This window comes from Hyla sarda, chromosome 3 (assembly GCF_029499605.1).
Source record: "Hyla sarda isolate aHylSar1 chromosome 3, aHylSar1.hap1, whole genome shotgun sequence".
Lineage (NCBI taxonomy): Eukaryota > Metazoa > Chordata > Amphibia > Anura > Hylidae > Hyla > Hyla sarda.
The window spans coordinates 98,310,095-98,327,526 of NC_079191.1; the positions used below are offsets into that span (position 1 = coordinate 98,310,095).

Genomic DNA, 17,432 nt, shown 5'->3' on the forward strand with positions numbered 1-17,432 from the left:
ATTTGTGTCCAAGTCCCGGGACCCTCTGGCTTTAGCCGTGGACGCCCTAGTGATTCCTTGGGCGGGGTTTGCCCTACCCTATCTGTTTCCTCCCCTTCCGCTCCTTCCCAGGGTTCTGAGGAAGCTTAAAGCGGAGGACGTTCCCGCCATTCTGGTAGCTCCAGATTGGCCCCAAAAGGTCGTGGTACGCTGATGTGGTCAGGCTCCTGGACGACGCTCCGCTGCGCTTCCGCTTCGTCCGGACCTGCTCTCACAGGGTCCTCTTTTCCACCCCAATTTACAGTCGCTGCATTTGACGGCGTGGCGGTTGAGACCGCGGTTTTGAGGGCCCGCGGGTTCTCTTCCCAAGTCATTCACACCATGCTCGGGGCTCATAAGCACTCCTCGGCAAGAATTTACCACCGTACCTGGCGGTCTTATTTTCGCTGGTGTGAAGCTCAGATCCTGTCTCCTGTGACCTTCTCGGTTCCCCGTCTTCTCTCCTTTTTGCAGTCGGGGTTGGAACTAAGGTTGTATCTCAGTTCCCTTAAAGGTCAGGATTCGGCCCTTTCTTTTCCAGCGTCCTCTGGCTTCTAATTCTCATGTCCGGACTTTCCTTCAAGGCGTGGCGCATGCTGTCCCTCCTTATCGGTCGCCCTCTCCCCCTTGGGACTTGAATCTGGTTCTGAGTGCCCTCCAGGGTGAACCTTTTGAGCCCCTTAGAGAGGTGTCTCTACGCTTCCTTTCTTGGAAAGTGGCGTTTCTTGTTGCTATCACCTCCATCCGGAGGGTGTCTGAATTGGCAGCTCTCTCCTGCCGTTCCCCGTTTCTGGTGCTCCACCAGGACAAGGTTGTTTTCCATCTCCATGAGGGCATTGTTCTTCCGTCCTTTTGTCCTGCTCCTTCTCATCCTAAGGAACGCTTACTCCACAAGCTGGATGTGGTTCGGATTGTTCGGTCTTATCGCTCTATCACTTCTATCACTTCGTCAGTGTGATCCCTTTTTCATCCTTATGGAGGGTCGTCGTAAAGGACAGCCTGCTTCCAAGGCCACCATTTCTCGGTGGATTCGGTCTGCTATTTCGGAAGCCTATCGCTGTAAGGGGAAGATTCCTCCTTTCAGGGTTGTGGCTCATTCTACCCGTTCTGTTGGGGCATCCTGGGCTCTCCAGAACAGAGCCTCGGCCTTGCAGATTTGCAAGGCGGCTACCTGGTCGTCTTTGCACACTTTCTTAAGGTTCTACTGGATTCATACCTTCGCATCGGCTCATGCTAGTCTGGGCTGTAAAGTGTTGCAGGCGGCAGTGGAAAGGCCGTCTGCCTGACTGCTTATCTGCCCACCCAAGGGACGGCTTTGGTACGTCCCACGGTCTGTGTCCCCCAATGGTGCCGATAGAGAATTGGAGATTTTTGTTTACGTACCGTAAAATCTCTTTCTTGAAGGATCCATTGGGGGACACAGCTCCCGCCCTTTTTGCGGTTTTCTTTGAACACAACCTCGGAGAGAGAACCAGTTATGTTTTTTCTTCTGGTTCTCGGGCAGTTTGTGTCGTCTTTGACCTGTCGGTCCTCTCCTATTGCTCTGGAACTAAAACGGATTAGCTCAGGGACTGGAGGTGGGTATATCCTGCTGGGAGGAGCTGACTTTTTTTATAACCATAGTGTCAAACCTCCTAGAGACAGCAGCATACACTCACGGCCTGTGTCCCCCAATGGATCCTTCGAGAAAGAGATTTTACGGTAAGTAAACAAAAATCTCCTTTTTTTTTTTTAAAACTTTTTTTAAACTTCATTTTTTTCCTGTCCTTGTTCTTTCAATCTACTGCTCCACACTTTATATCTGATGAAAATGTATTTGGTTTTGTGATCATATCTCAAAATGTTAAACAAGTTTATTAAATTGTTATTTCATGCCAACAAGTCGATATGTTACATACATTTTTATTTATGGCTTTAGGCATAATGATTTTTTTTGTTCTTTTAGTTTCAGCTCAAGCTCCAAATTCTGCTATCACAGCCCAGTCAGTGGCTTCTACAGTCCATCTGAACCCTATGCAGCTGATAAATGTTGATACATCCCACACGCGTCACATACAAGGAATCCAGCCTGCACAAGTCAGTGCACAAGGGATGCAGCCTGCACCTTTCAGTACTCAAAGCATTCAAGCTACTCAGATTGGCACCCAGGGTATCCAGCCACCTCCAATCAGCAGCCAAGGAATCCATCCTGCAGGGTCAATCGCCACTCAGGGTGTCCAAACCTCTTCAGTTAACTCCCAGCAAGCTCCAAGTGATGCAAAACCTTCTGGTATTATTTATTTTAATTGCATAATGTATATGATTCAATGTACAAAAAGTCTTTTTTTTTTTTTACATAGAATGTGTCTGAAGATAATAACCATTTGGCCCATCTAGTCTTCCCAATAGTCTGAATACTATGAATAGCCCCTGGCATTATCTAATATGAAGGATAGCCTTATTACTATCCTTATCTTATATGAAGGATAGCCTTATACCTGTCCCATGCATGTTTAAACTCCTTCACTGTATTTGCAGCTACCACCTCTGCAGGATGGCTATTCCATGCATCCACTACTCAGTAAAGTACTTCCTGATATTACTGCATAAACGTATGTCTTCTTGTAGCTTTTCCTCTCTTAAGCTGAGCCGTGATTAGTTGCTATCACATTTGTCTCAAACAGATTGATAAATCTGGGCCATTGACTCTATGGAAAGCATATTCTATCCCATGATTCTAACCTATGCACTACAAGATTTCATCAAAGCATCTTTTACCAATGTGTCTACTTTTTATTACCCTACACCTCCCAACCTCCTTGTTTTTGTTTATTTTCCTGTCATTGCAGTCGTACTTGCAGAAGGGGCTACAATAGTTGCCAATCCGCTAAATAGTGCTTTCACTACAGCACCAGCAAGTGCAACAGTCATGCAGGGTCACAATCAAAGTCCAGGTATTGGTAGTGCCCCAGCACAGGGCTCCTCTCCACGGCCTAGCATCTTGCGGAAGAAGCCTGCCACAGATGGGTAAGTTTATAAGGATCTACTCTCCTCCATAAGGTCATACTATGAAGCAGCTGTTGCTATGTATACACTTGCCTCTTTTTGCATCTAATAGGATGTCTGTTCGAAAAAGCCTTATTCCTCCTCATCCCGGAGATGCAGTAAGCCCTCGCCATGACAGCGCTCTGAGAAGTACCTCCGCTTCCCCTCGTCCTGCTGGGTAATTTCAAGTTTTAGAGATTACATTTTAATGTTTATACTATAGAAAAAGCATAAACTTTATAGCAATGCAACGATCATTCTTTTTACACATGCAAAACAGTGCTGAAGAGAAGGCAGAAAACTTTCTTCTCAATTAGTTTTATATGTAAATCAATGTGCAACCATTGTCGGCTGTGCATCTGCAAGGTCAATCTCTACCTTTTAATACCCTTGTATATAAAACTGGAATTGCCTTTTCTCTATTGGCTCCATTGGGGGACACAGACCGTGGGTAAATGCTGTTGCCACTAGGAGGCTGACACTAGGCAACAAAATAAAGTCTGCCCCTCCCAGCAGGATATACCACCCACAGGCACCTGAGCTAATCACTTTTAGCTTAGTGTGAGTAGGAGGCAGACACAGGTCTGGAGTTCTCCAGACCTGGTTGCTTATTTTTGAGCTTAGGGATGTATAGTTAGAATTTTCTCTCCCTTTTATTTCTCTCTTTTTAGGTGGGGTCTCAGGAACATAGCGTTCATTGGCCCTTATTTACGAAGAGTGGAGTGTAGGTTTGTTTGTGGGTTTAATTCCCTACAATTTATTTTCCACAGTATTTACTTAGGTTTCCTTACATTTTCCACTTTCCCTACATTTTGCTTTTTTTTTAAATTTTTTTTTTTTTTTTTTTTTTTTTTTTTACACCTGCTCTGATCTGTCTGGTCTTCCTCAGCTCAAATCCACTACATTTTCTGTGGAAACCTTAGTAAACATGTTGGGTTTTTGTGAAAATGTCAGGAACACGCCCCTTTTCCGAGCAACTACGCCCCCTTTTCTGGTTTTCTTAGCAAAATGGTGAGTTAGTCGGGGGTTTTTCAATTCTGGCGCAAATTCTGGCGCAGACATGTCAGGTTTGCAATAGTAAATGAGGGCCACTGTTTCCCCATTTTGTATAGAGGGGGCACAGGCATAGAGTTACGCACTGTCAACCCCTTCTCACCACCGGTCAGCACCTGGGGTTGTACCTCTGTGTCCGGGCCCCCCTACCTTCCCTGCTTGTCTCGCTGTTTTCAGCCCGGCATGATGCAGGTTTTTACTAGCTGACTGAAAACTTCATTAGGTAAGTTTTCTAAGGACAATTACTGTTTTTTCTTTTCTTGCCTATCTGTCCTCTCCTACTGCTCTGGGACTAAACTGATTAGCTCAGGTGCCTGTAGGCGGGTATATCCTGCTGGGAGGGGCCGACTTTTCTTGTTGCCTAGTATCAAGCCTCCTACTGGCAGCAGCATATACCCAAGGTCTGTATCCCCCAATGGATCCTCCGTGAAAGATTTTACGGTAAGCATAAAATTCTACTTTTATGTTGTTGGATAGAGCCTTGCCATTGCCATCCTACATGGCCTACATGGAAACACTTAAGCTCATCTGTCTGGTGTACTGTTTGTATACTGTATAGGCTCAAGGCAATATCTTTTGTTTTGTCATAAGTGTATTCACAATTAGGTAGGGATGCTTGGAAATAAGTACATGTTTTAGTCTTTTGAAACATTTTGTTTAAATTACTAGTAAACTTTGGTTCCCCCTTTTCATATGCTTAGGTGAGGATTACATTTTTTGTATGGGACTTTTATATTATCCAGAACAGTAAGGCATTGTCCGGAAGGAAAGTCCTCTAAAAATGCTGTTTCAATGCAGATGTGAGGGCATCCTCTGGCCTGAATGTGGCTCCTAAAGGTGGTCTTGAATCCTTTAGCTGCCAAGGTGGATGTTCACACAATTTGCAGAATGTAGTCCATTGTGCTACTGTTTACATAGCTCATTGAAGTCATTTCAAGTTACGCATAATGCATAAAAGGGCCGCATTAGCGGTTGGCTTCTTGACCACCTACAGGAGCTGCAAGCGGGCTAGCAGGGGACAGGGAGTTCTCAATGAAAATATATACCGTATATACTCGAGTATAAGCCGACCCGAGTATAAGCCGAGACCCCTAATTTCAACCCAAAATCCCAGGAAAAGTTATTGACTTGAGTATAAGCCTAGGGTGGGAAATACCTCATCCCCCCTGTCATCATCCAGACCCGTCATTAACATCCTCATCATCATCCCCTTGTCATCATCCCACACATCCCCCCTTCATCATCCCCTTATCATCCCACACATCCCCCCCTTCATCATCCCCTTGTCATCATCCCACACATCCCCCCTTCATCATCCCCTTATCATCCCGCACATCCCCCCTTCATCATCCCCTTATCATCCCACACATCCCCCCTTCATCATCCCCTTATCATCCCACACATCCCCCCTTCATCATCCCCTTGTAATCATCCCACACCCCCCCCCCCTTCATCATCCCCACCCCCCTTCATCATCCCCACACCCCCCCCTTCATCATCCTCTTCTCATCATTCGCCCTCAGTGGTCTTCAACCTGCGGACCTCCATCGGCTGTCCGGGCTTGCTGGGAGTTGTAGTTTTGAAACCTCCGGAGGTCCGCAGATTGAAGACCACTGCGGCCTTCAACATCATCCAGCCCCCCTCTCACCCCCTTTAGTTCTGAGTACTCACCTCCGCTCGGCGCTGGTCCGGTCCTGCAGGGCTGTCCGGTGAGGAGGTGGTCCGGTGAGGAGGTGGTCCGGGCTGCTATCTTCACCGGGGGCGCCTCTTCTCCGCGCTTCCGGCCCGGAATAGAGGCGTTGCCTTGACAATGACGCAGAAGTACGTTGGCAATGAACGCACCTCTGCGTCGTTGTCACGGCAACGTGACTATTCTGAGGCCGGGCCCGAAGCGCTTAGAAGAGGCCTCCCCGGTGAAGATAGAAGCCCGGACCACCTCCTCACCGGACCACCTCCTCTCCGGACAGTCCTGCAGGACCGGACCAGCGCCGAGCGGAGGTGAGTATTCAGAACTAAAGGGGGGTGAGAGGGGGCTGGATGATGTTGAAGGCCGCAGTGGTCTTCAACCTGCGGACCTCCGGAGGTTTCAAAACTACAACTCCCAGCAAGCCCGGACAGCCGATGGCTGCCTGGGCTTGCTGGGAGATGTAGTTTTGAAACCTCTGGAAGTCCGCAGGTTGAAGACCACTGCGGGTGGGGGAGTTCACTCGAGTATAAGCCGAGGGGGGTGTTTTCAGCACGAAAAATCGTGCTGAAAAACTCGGCTTATACTCGAGTATATACGGTAAATGGTGGGACCTGAACCTAGGGGACATTCAGTCCCATGTCCTCTGTATATACCATAAATGTCCCAGATGGTAATACCCCTTTTAATATTATTGTATGTCTGTTACCATTAATTATGTTTTACTTGTCACCAAACTTGTACATGTATTTTCTTATAATGCAGTGCTAAACCTAAAGCTGAACTTCATATCTCGGTGGCACCAGGAGTGACTGGGGATCCAGGCACAGGGGGTGAGCAGCCAAGTGCAGCTGCATCCCTCCCTTCTTCTCATCATCCTGCAGCTGCTGTACCTAGCCCCCCATCTCAGCCTGTGCCTGGACCTCTCCCCAGCAGCATCCATGTCCCTCCAGCTGCAGTTCCTACCTTATCAGCACCTCCACCTCTTTTAAGCAGTGCACCTTCTGGAACAACTGTCCCTGAAGCCAAAGTAAAGGAAGAAGCAGAACCAATGGACATAGCACGGCCTGTTTCATGTATGCAGTTTTCATACTAAATTACCTCTGATACGTTAATCTTTTCAGGGACTCCATGTGACCCGTAGGACATTGGGACTGACATAACTGATTAGCAAATGTCTGTAAAGCTTACTGTGGCTTACTTATTCAATGCAGACATGTCACATTGATAAATCTTCCTCCCAGATTCTTGGTGGCTAAGAATAGTTCATATGGTATTTGTGGTTATCAAGAGCAGTATTGGGGACAACTGTACCAATAATTTACATTAAAGTACTTACTGTATACGATTGGATGTAGGAAGCTTCTCCTAGTGGTGGCTGCAGGCAGACAGAATTTTGTTGGGTGACAGACATGAAAGTAGCAGGCAGCATAGAAGGCCTCTTAGTTCAGAGACCCTAAAGAGAGCACCTGTATTACCCTGGCAGCAGGCCTGAGCTTGTTTAGCACCAGCTAATATGAAAATTAGTTTGATTTATTTTGCATCTGAAATTGTTAAAATATTCTTACTCTGTTTTGTTTCACCAGCTATGCCTCCACTGACTTCAGGATCTATCTCTTCCCCGCTAGCTTTGTTAGCCAATAACATCTCTGTTTGTGCTGGTGAATTGCCACCGGGAGCTTCACCCCGTAAAAAGCCTCGCAAACAACAGCATGTTATATCTACAGAAGAAGGTGATATGATGGAGACAAATAGTACAGATGAGGAGAAATGTCACTCTGTAAAACCTCTAACATCTCGCCCAGAGAAACGAAAGTCCCCACCTAAGGAGTACATAGGTACTGCATGTGTTTTTTTTTTTTGTTTGTTTTTTTTTTTTTTTTTTTTTCTTCTCGGTCGCTCTTCATTGGGGGACACCTATACTGATGGGTATATGCTCTTGCCACTAGGAAGCGTTGACACTAGGGAAAAAAGTCAGCTCCTTCCTTGCAGGATATACCCACCCACTGTAAGTGAAGTAATCAGTTTTAGCTAGTGACAGTAGGAGGCAAGACACCGTTCTGGGAGCTCCCCAGACCTGGTCTTTTTTTTATTTTTTATTATTATTATTGTCAAGTAAGGGCTGTTTTTAGTTGGGGTTCTTTTTTTTTTTTTCCTTTTTTTTTAGGTGGGGGTTCAGGAGCATGGCGCTACCTGTTCCCCCATGTGAGACAAAGGGGCACGGAACATAAGAGTATGGGCTGTCAATACCTTATCGCCAATGGCCAGCACCTGGCGGTTGTACCCTGGGGCCGGGTCCCCCACTGCCCCTGCTCGGCCCGCAATTTTAGCCTAGCATGACGCAGCGTGGCCTAATGCTGGCTGAAGCCGTCAAGGGGCGAGTATGTGGCAACTGAGGTGAGTATGCCCCCCATTACCACAACCTGTAGTTCCAGTGCCTCACTGCTGTGCGAGGTGTACGAAGTCATAACCCAGTGTGTCATAGCGACACTATATGAGGTGACGGGGATACAATTCACGGCTCCTCAGCATCCCCGATCTCCCAGGGGAGTTGTGTTTCTATCCATGGCCTCCCCCTTCCTCCCACATGTGACAGCGGGCTCAGTGATTGCCTATCTGGCTGTCTTCCCCTTTTCGCCAGCACCTGGAGGTGTACTTGTTCGCCAGACTGTTGTCTGCACGGTTTCCGCTGCTGTCGGTCTCCCATCTCAGGGCTGCTGCGGGCATGGCATGGTTTCCCGTACCTCACTGGTGTGAGTAATCCGGATGGGGGTCCCTGCAGGTATTCGGGACTGCTGCTAGTCTGCCAGTCTTTCGTCTGCTGGGTCTCATACTCCGCCAGGTCGCCCGTTAGATCGGCCGCACTCCGGTGCCCCACTTTCCGTGGGAGGGTTTGATGGAGTGATCCTGTGCGTTCAGGAATCCTATGAGTCGGTCAGATATTTGTCCGCATGGCTTACTACTACATTTGTTCAACTACCATACACTTCCCACACCGCGGATGCAGAAGTTCCGGTAACCTGTTGCTAAGGCGTAGTCCCGTGTGAGTCTCCCCATGTTGCTCCATGGGCCCTATACAATGCACCATGTACTGGTTCGCAGGGTTCATTACTTTACCAGATCCCTCTCCATGTCTACCATTCTCACGGCTGAAGGCTGGTGACCCACTTTCAGTGTGTGGTTCTTTATGCGGCACCCGATGCGGCCATGGGTCCCTATGCCAGGTAGCCAGCCTGTGTCCGCATGGTTTTCCAATCCTCTGGGTCACCTCCCCCATTCCTGCAGCTCCCGCAGCTGCAGGCTGGTGACTCACTTACCATGTGAGGTTCCAAGAGGTGTGTCTCTCTGTGGGTCCTTTGGACCTTTTCATTGGACCTTTTATGCTTGTTTTAGACTGTCTACGTTTCCTTCCCCACATGCTTTTTTTTATCTCTTGCGTCTGCGACAGCATTCCTGGTGTGTAGCACCCTTAGGAGATACAGGGGTGTGGAAATTTAAAAAAAAACTACTTGTCCAAGGGACTAAAGCGGAGCACAATCTACTTGTCCCTCAAGAAAATCTACTTGTCCTGGTTGATGAAATAATTTCAACCAAAATAGTCTGATCCCCCCCCCCCCCCCACTAGACCACCAGGGATGGATATAAAATCCCTTTAGATACACTGCTGACAGCGGTAATCTAATGGGTTAATAGGTGATCGCAGCATGCCGGGCTATTAGCGGAGGGAGAGCTGTATTTCCTCTTACACCCGAGACAAGCCCAGAAAAGTCTAGATATAACTTTTTGATCACCTTATAAAAAATTTCTCATATGAAGTGACCAAAAATTTGCAATTCTGGACTATTTTTTACATTTACACCGTTCCCCGTACGGTTTAATTAACATTATATTTTAATAGCCTGGACATTTCCACATGCAGCGATACCACTTTTGTTTATTTTTGTACATTATTTTTATTTAAAGAAAATTGGAAACTTTTATTAGGAAAGGGGCTTATTCACATGTATACGCACTTTTTAAAATATTTTAATCACTATTTTTCAGTCTCAATAGGGACTTATGTTTTACTGGGGGGGGGGGGGTGTTCTGCTTCCCCAGTTTGTGTGGTGCATTTTGTGTCAGAAAATGCTGGAAGTTGCATTTTGTTACTAGATAACTACAACTCCCAGCATGCCCTGATACAGCCTATGGTTGTGTGGGTGTTGCAGCATGTTGCACTGTATAGTACAGTTAAGGTTATTGTGTAACATGCTGGGAGTTGTAGTTTTGGTTTGTGTCAGCTGCAGAGCCATAGGCTGTGTCAAGGAATACTGGGAATTACAGTTAGTAACTACAACACCCAGCATGCCCTGATGCAGCCTATGGCTCTGCAGCTGACCCGAACCAAAACTACAACTCCCAGCATGTTGCACTGCAGTTTAGGTTATGGTCCAACATGCTGGGAGTTGTAGTTTTGGTTCGGGCGTGTTTGTGTGCATCCGTGGGGCTCTTGGTCGTCGGGTGAGTATGAAGGGGGTGGGATTCTGGGGGTGCAATTTTAGTGCGGGTGCCACTAAAAATAAATAAAATTAGATGGCACAACTGCCCTAATGCCCGACGTGACAGTCCGCTCCTATACAAAACATTCATGCATACACATATCATACATGCACCAGCCACTGCCCCATATACATACACACCCGCCACTGCCCCCCCCCACATCATACATTACATACACACATACACTCACACCCTACATATACACCATACATACACCCACCGCTGCCCCCCTACATCACACATCACACTTGGACATTATACACACATCATACATTACATACACATCACATATAGACATCATACATTACATACACATCACACATAGACATCATACACACATCATACATTACATACACATCACACATAGACATCATACACACATACACTCACACCATACATATCCACCAGTGTTTCCCAACCAGGGTGCCTCCAGCTGTTACAAAACTAAACTCCCAGCATGCCCAGGGCATGCTGGGAGTTGTAGTTTTGCAACAGCTGGAGGCACCCTGGTTGGGAAACACTGATATACACCATACATATGCACACATCATACATACACCTGCCGCTGCCCCCCCCCATCATACATTACATACACTCACACGATTCATATACAACCACCCTTCCTGCCGCCGCCTGTATTCTCTGCCTCCTCACCTGAGCCGCCATGAGTGGACATCAGAGCTGTAGTCACCGCCGGTGTGAGGTGAGATTTCCATCCTCCCCCTCACCCCCCCTGCTCTGTGTTTTCCCTCGTGCAAACAAGCAACTTCCCCGTGGTGGATTAGGTCCTGTGGAGACAGATCAGGGGGAAGGGGAGGGATAGAGCTGTGTGTGGGGGATGGAGCTGTGCACGGAGCTGTCTACGTCCTTTCTCTCACCCTGCTGTGTCTCTGAGCTGCGTCCATCCTCCGGGAGGGGAGATAAGGGGGCTCTGCAGTCAGCTGGAGGCCGCCGCCGCCACCCCCCCCCCCATACACTCAGAGCCGGTGTGAGGTGTAGACTTCCATCGGCTCCTGCACCTCACACCGACATTAAAGAAAAATAAGGGGGAAGTCTGTCTGTCCCTGCTAGCCCGATACAGGGCTAAATCTATAAACAATTCACCTGCCCGGCACCCAAAACTACTTGTCCCGGGCGTCGGGCTATAGGATTTCCACATCCCTGAGATAGGGTGTGAGCGTTCCCTGCAAGTTCCATGGACTTTCACACCTACAGCAGCAATGTGTTCCCCTTTCTAAGAGTTCCACGTTGGTCTTCTTGGGGCATGGTTGTGACACACCGAGCCTGTTTAACATACTGCCAGACTTTTGAATGTCTGCGGTTTATTTTGGATATGCTGTCTTGGTACCCCACTACTATCGAGAGGTATCCATGTCTGTGTCCCTACGTATACTACGGTCCGTCTGCATGGGTTGAGCCTTCCTTCCTTTCTGTCGGTGGGGTGTTCCTCGGACATTCCGGTAGTCTTGTTTCCACAAATCTGCAGGGGTTTGAGCACCTCTGTTCTGGCATGGGGCCTGGTGGGGCGCCACAGCCAGTTTAGCACCCCCCACCCCCACCCCAATGCCTCCAGGTATTTTCCTGGATTCCTGTGCAGGGTGTCTTAGGCTCCTGCTCCGTTACCTTAAACATGACCGGAGCACTCATCTGCTGCTCCTACAGTACCTGGTGCACTTTGTCTACCCCCCTTCCACAGGGGGTATGGGGATCAGGGGGCTTGGCATGGTCAGTGCCTGAGTTTCATCTCGACCACCCCTTGTTTTCCCCTCCACTAGGGGGGCTATTTCACTGGGCGTTTTCTGCTGCCGAGCCATCTCTCTCTTCCCGCTATATATATGGGGTTTCTGGCTGGTTCCTTGTTTTTCGCTGGGAGCATTAAAAAGAGCCTTTTGCTGTCTATGCCTGTGTGCTTTTTGCCCACTATTGCACACTGGCTTTCTTTCGGTTTCTTCGTTATCTACTGCTACTATTGCAGCCTTTGCGCACTCTCCTTTCTTGGTGGGGTTTATGCAATCCGGTATGGCTCAGCAACGGCCAGTCTAGCCACAGTCTGTCGTTTATGTCTGGCCATTGCTATCCTCCCACCTCAGCACAATCTCCCAAGTAAGGTGTGTTGCTCCTTCCCTTGACGGTGTCGGTTGCGCTACACTGACACCGCAGTCTTCTGAAGTAACCTTCCTGTCCAGAGCCTGGGAGTCTCATCCAGGTTACCTTTAGGACCGCTGGGGTCCAAGACTGCTTGGTCTCCTTGTCTTGGACACTATTCTGGGATGCTGTGGCATGCCTTCTTTTATGGTTCGTCCCCTCCTGGTTCTTTGGGCCTTTGTGACGGTTGAGGTCTCTGGCATGTGTAGTGGTCCTGCCCAGACTTCTCTGCAATCCCATTTATGGGGCGGTCTTTCTGTACTGCACTTTTTCTGGTTTCGGCACCGATGTTTGTCACCTGGAGCATTTTGCGGTTGTTGGGTTTACTTACCCTTCATTTATTTATTTTTTATTTCTTTAAGCAGTTATTCCCTTCCGTCTCCTCCTCCGGGGTCCATGTTCTCTCGAGATGGAGGGCGTTCTGGTCGTCTGGATTACACCTGTCCAGCTGCTTCTGCACCAGGCCATCCATCTTCTGCACCAACCAGTTTCTGATTTTTTTTTTTTCTTTCCCCTGTGGTTTTCTGGTCTCCACCTTCTATGCACACCTTCTGCTCAGGCATGCGCTGCTCTTCTTGGCGTTTTTCCGCCCTGTTCTATTGAATCGGTTGACTCTGGATAGGGTTCTCTTTTGTACAGACTTTGTACAGACGTAGGCGCTCCCCTCATGGGCATCGTCCCTCTGCTACGTCCTCCCACAAGCGTCCCTCTTCTAGAGGACGCTCCCCGAGTCGCCATTCTGAGTCCCCAGAACGACGCAACAGGTCAGTGTCTCCTTCTTCTAAGGCTGCCTCCACCCGTTCCCACTCTCCTGGAGAATAGTTGATGAGGCTTCTGCCTCTGATTCAGAGGACCGCACAGACATGACTGACACGGTGGACTCATTGGTTTCGGCCATAAGAGACACCTTCCACCTAGAGGACCCAGAAACTTCGGACGCTGTCCCAGAACTTCGGACGCTGTCCCAGATGTTCAGCTCTCATGCTGAACTTGAAGCCTTGCTGGAGTCTGCCTGGAGGCATCCTGACAAAAGGTTTCAAGAAACAAAGAAGGTTCAAGCGTGTTATCCCTTCGCTAAGGACCTCATTGCCCGGTGGACCTCACCTCCTATGGTGGAACCACCAGTCTCCCGCTTATCTAAGGCTACTACCCTGCCTTTGCCCGATGCTGCTTCTTTTAAGGACCCAGCGGACAAAAGGGTGGAGACCTTGGAAAAATTTGCCTTTGAAGCTGTGGGTTCATCTCTTCTCTCTGCTTTTGCCTCTGCCTGGGTTTCCAAGGCAGTTACGATCTGGGTTTCCCACTCCGTTAGGGCGTTTCTTCTGGGGCTTCCTCGGAAGAACTGGCCGACTTAATTCTGCTTTCTAAAGCTGGAGATTTTCTATGTTCTTCTTCCATGCAGTCGGCCCGCTGTGCTGCCTTTGCCACGGGTAACCTAGTGGCTCTCCGTAGATCCGTGTGGCTCAAAGCCTGGGATGCGGACGCAGCTTCCAAAAAAATCTCTCACTGAGCTTCCATTTACTGGCTTTCGGCTTTTTGGTAAGCGCCTAGATGAGATCATCTCAGAAGAAACGGGAGGGAAGAGTTCATTATTACCTCAAAATAAGGCCCCTACTTCCCGTCGCAAATCTACCTCCTTTTGGACCTTCGGGGTCATGAAGGGAGCCAGGCAGGCGCCTTTTCTGGACAAGACTCCCTCCTTCCAGACCCGCCCATCCTGGAAATCGGATAACCGTTCGGGCCACTTTGTGGCCAAGGCGGGCACCCACAAACCCACCTTTGCCTGAAGGGACGCCCCCACCCGCAGATTTTTCTCTGGTGGGAGGTCGTCTGTTGCTCTTCCGAGACGTCTGGACCACGCATGTACAGGACTCCTGGGTCAGAGACGTGGTATCCAACAGTTACCGGATTGAGTTTGCCTCTCTTCCAAAGGATAATTTTTTCCTTTCTCGAGCCCCAAGGTCTCCCTCTCTGGCAAAGGCTTTTCGGGGTGCGCTTCAGTCCCTCCTCATTCAGGGTGTCATTGTCCCAGTTCCTCCTAAGGAACGTTTTTGAGGTTTTTATTCCAACCTCTTTGTAGTTCCCAAGAAAGGGGTTCCGTACGCCCCATCTTGGATCCAAAGCACCTCAACCGGCATCTCCTCCTGCGCCACTTCCACATTGAGTGTCTCCGTTCGGTCGTGGCGACCATGGATCAGGGGGAGTTTCTTTCCTCAGTGGACATCAGGGACGCCTACCTCCTTGTTCCGATTTTTCCGGGACACCAGCGGTTCCTCCGTTTTGCGGTCCACAGCTGGACACAGCTCCAAGGGTATTCACCAAGGTCCTTGCGCCGGTGATCGGCCTGCTACGGACGAGGGGGTCTCGGTTATTCCTTACTTGGACGACATTCTGAACAAGGCTCCGTCCAGAGACCAGAATCTAGAGAGTCTCACCTTCACTCTTCAGGCCCTGTCTCGCTTCGGTTGGTTGGTCAATCGGGACAAGTCCAAATCCCCCACTCAGTCCTTAGTTTTTCTGGGACTTCAGTTCGACACCCAGTCCGCCCGGGTTCGCCACCCCCCAGACAAGTGGCTGACCCTTCTGTCGGGGGTTCATATACTCAGAAACCCCACCCCAGTGCCCATTCGCTTTTTCATGGAAGTCCTGGGTCGGATGGTGGCGGCCATGGAGGCCGTTCCCTTCGCTCAGTTTCATTTTCGTGCCCATCAACTGGCGATTCTATCCCGGTGGGACAGGTCTCCCTTGTCCCTCGATCGCAAGATTGTACTTCCTCGGACATCTCGCCGCTCCCCCCTACTTCTTCAGGGGCGCTCCTCCCTGCCCCTCCATTGGCTGGTTGTCACGACGGATGCCAGCCTTTCGGTTGGGTGGGGGGGGGGGGGGTTCCGAGATCGGACAGTCCAGGGCCTTTGGTCTCCCAGAGAGACACTCTTCCCAATCAACATCTTAGAACTGAGGGCAATCTATCTTTGCCTGTTACATTGGTAGATCGTTCTTTAGGGCCGCCCGGTTCGTGTCCAGTCGGACAACTCCACTGCGGTGTCGTACATCAGTTGCCAGGGCGGCACTCGCAGCTTGGCGTCGATGGCCGAAGTTTCCAAGATTCTTCTCTGGACGGAACTCAGGGTTCCAGCCATCTCAGCAATTCACATCCCAGGCGTAAACAATTGGGAAGCGGACTTCCTAAGCCAGTCCTCTCTGGACCCCGGCGAGTGGTCCCTTCATCCAGAGGTGTTTGCAGAGATCTGCGACCTCTGGGGAACTCCAGATGTGGACCTCTTTGCATCCCGCCACAACCAGAAGGTTCCCCTCTTTGTGTCGAAGTCCCGGGACCCCTGTGCTCTGGCCGCAGATGCACTGGTGATTCCTTGGTCGGGTTTTGCCCTACCCTATCTGTTCCCTCCTCTTCCTCTCCTTCCCAGGGTCCTGAGGAAGCTCAAAGCGGAGGGCATTCCCGCCATTCTCGTGGCTCCAGATTGGCCTCGGAGGGTGTGGTACGCCGACGTCGTGCGGCTCCTGGATGACGTTCCGCTTCGTCCAGACCTTCTCTCTCAGGGTCCCCTGTGCCACCCCAATTTACCGTCTCTGCATTTGACGGCATGGAGGTTAAGACCGCGGTACTAAGGGCCCGTGGCTTCTCAACACAGGTGATTCGCACCATGCTCAATGCGCGCAAGCCCTCTTCCTCGAAGATATACCACCGTACCTGGCGGTCTTATTTTCACTGGTGTGCATCTCAATTTCTTTCTCAAGTGCGGTTCTCCCTTCCCCGACTCCTTTCGTTTTCGCAGTCAGGGCTGGAACAGCAATTAGATCTCAGCTCTTTAAAGTGTCAAGTTTCGGCCCTTTCCATTCTTTTCCAATGCCCTCTGGCATCTGATTCTCATGTTTGGACCTTCCTCCAAGGAGTGGCCCACGCGGCTCCTCCTTACAGGTCTCCTACTCCTCCTTTGGATCTCAATTTGGTCCTTAGCGCCCTAAAGGGCGCGCCCTTTAAACCCCTCAGGCAGGTTTCCCTTCGTCTCCTTTCCTGGAAGGTGGCGTTCCTTATGGAAATTACCTCCATCAGACGGGTTTCAGAGTTGGCGGCTCTTTCTTGCCGCTCTCCCTTTCTAATTGTCCATCAGGACAAGGTTGTTTTTTTCGTCCAGTTCCTTCTTTTTTTTAACAAAGGTGGTTTCTGCCTTCCACCTCGATGAGGATATCGTCCTCCCGTCCTTGTGTCCCGCTCCATCTCATCCCGAGGAGCGTTTGCTTCATAAACTAGATGTGGTACGGGCGGTGCGTACCTACCTCTCTATTACGTCTTCTTTTCGTCAATGTGATTCCTTTTTGTTTTTACGGACTGTCACCGTAAGGGTCTACCTGCTTCGAAGGCAACCATTTTGCGGTGGATCAGGTCTGCCATTTCAGAAGCTTACCGTTGCAGGGGGAAGACCCCCTCCTTTCAAGGTTTCAGCTCACTCCACGCGTTCTGTCGAAGCTTCCTGGGCTCTCCATAACAGGGCTTCAGCCTTTCAAGTCTGTAGGGCGGCTACCTGGTCGTTCTTGCACACTTTTACTAAATTCTACCAGGTTCATACCTTTGCATCCGCGGATGCTAGTCTGGGCCGTAAGGTGTTGCAGGCGGCGGTGGCCCAGCCTGCCCCTTGATTGTTTTCTGTGCCCACCCTAGGGGACGGCTTTGGTACGTCCCAAGGTCTGTGTCCCCCAATGGAGCCGAAAGAGAGAGAGTGATTTTTGTCTTACCGTAAAATCCTTTTCTCTGAGGATCCATTGGGGGACACAGCTCCCACCCTTTCTTTGGTGTTCCGGTTTTGGTTACCTGTCCGAGGGTGTGTTCAGTTAATTTTTTGTTCTGGTTACCTTGGACTGGTCTTGGTTTTCTGCCTCTCTGTCCTCTCCTACTGCTTGAGGACTAAACTGATTACCTCAGGCTCTGTAGGCAGGTATATCCTGCTGGGAG

General features: G+C 49.6%; 1 protein-coding gene across 5 annotated transcripts in view; it reads left to right on the forward strand.

Annotated features, from left to right (window-relative positions):
- The window catches only part of SAP130 (Sin3A associated protein 130), a 65,140-nt gene that overhangs the window by 38,031 nt on the left and 9,677 nt on the right, over positions 1-17,432 (forward strand). For all 5 annotated transcript variants that reach the window (XM_056564753.1, XM_056564754.1, XM_056564752.1 and 2 more), the window contains 5 exons: positions 1,964-2,287; positions 2,847-3,024; positions 3,116-3,220; positions 6,545-6,855; positions 7,366-7,617. In XM_056564753.1, the coding sequence (XP_056420728.1) occupies positions 1,964-2,287; positions 2,847-3,024; positions 3,116-3,220; positions 6,545-6,855; positions 7,366-7,617 (1,170 nt within the window). The remainder of the gene's footprint in view (positions 1-1,963; positions 2,288-2,846; positions 3,025-3,115; positions 3,221-6,544; positions 6,856-7,365; positions 7,618-17,432) is intronic.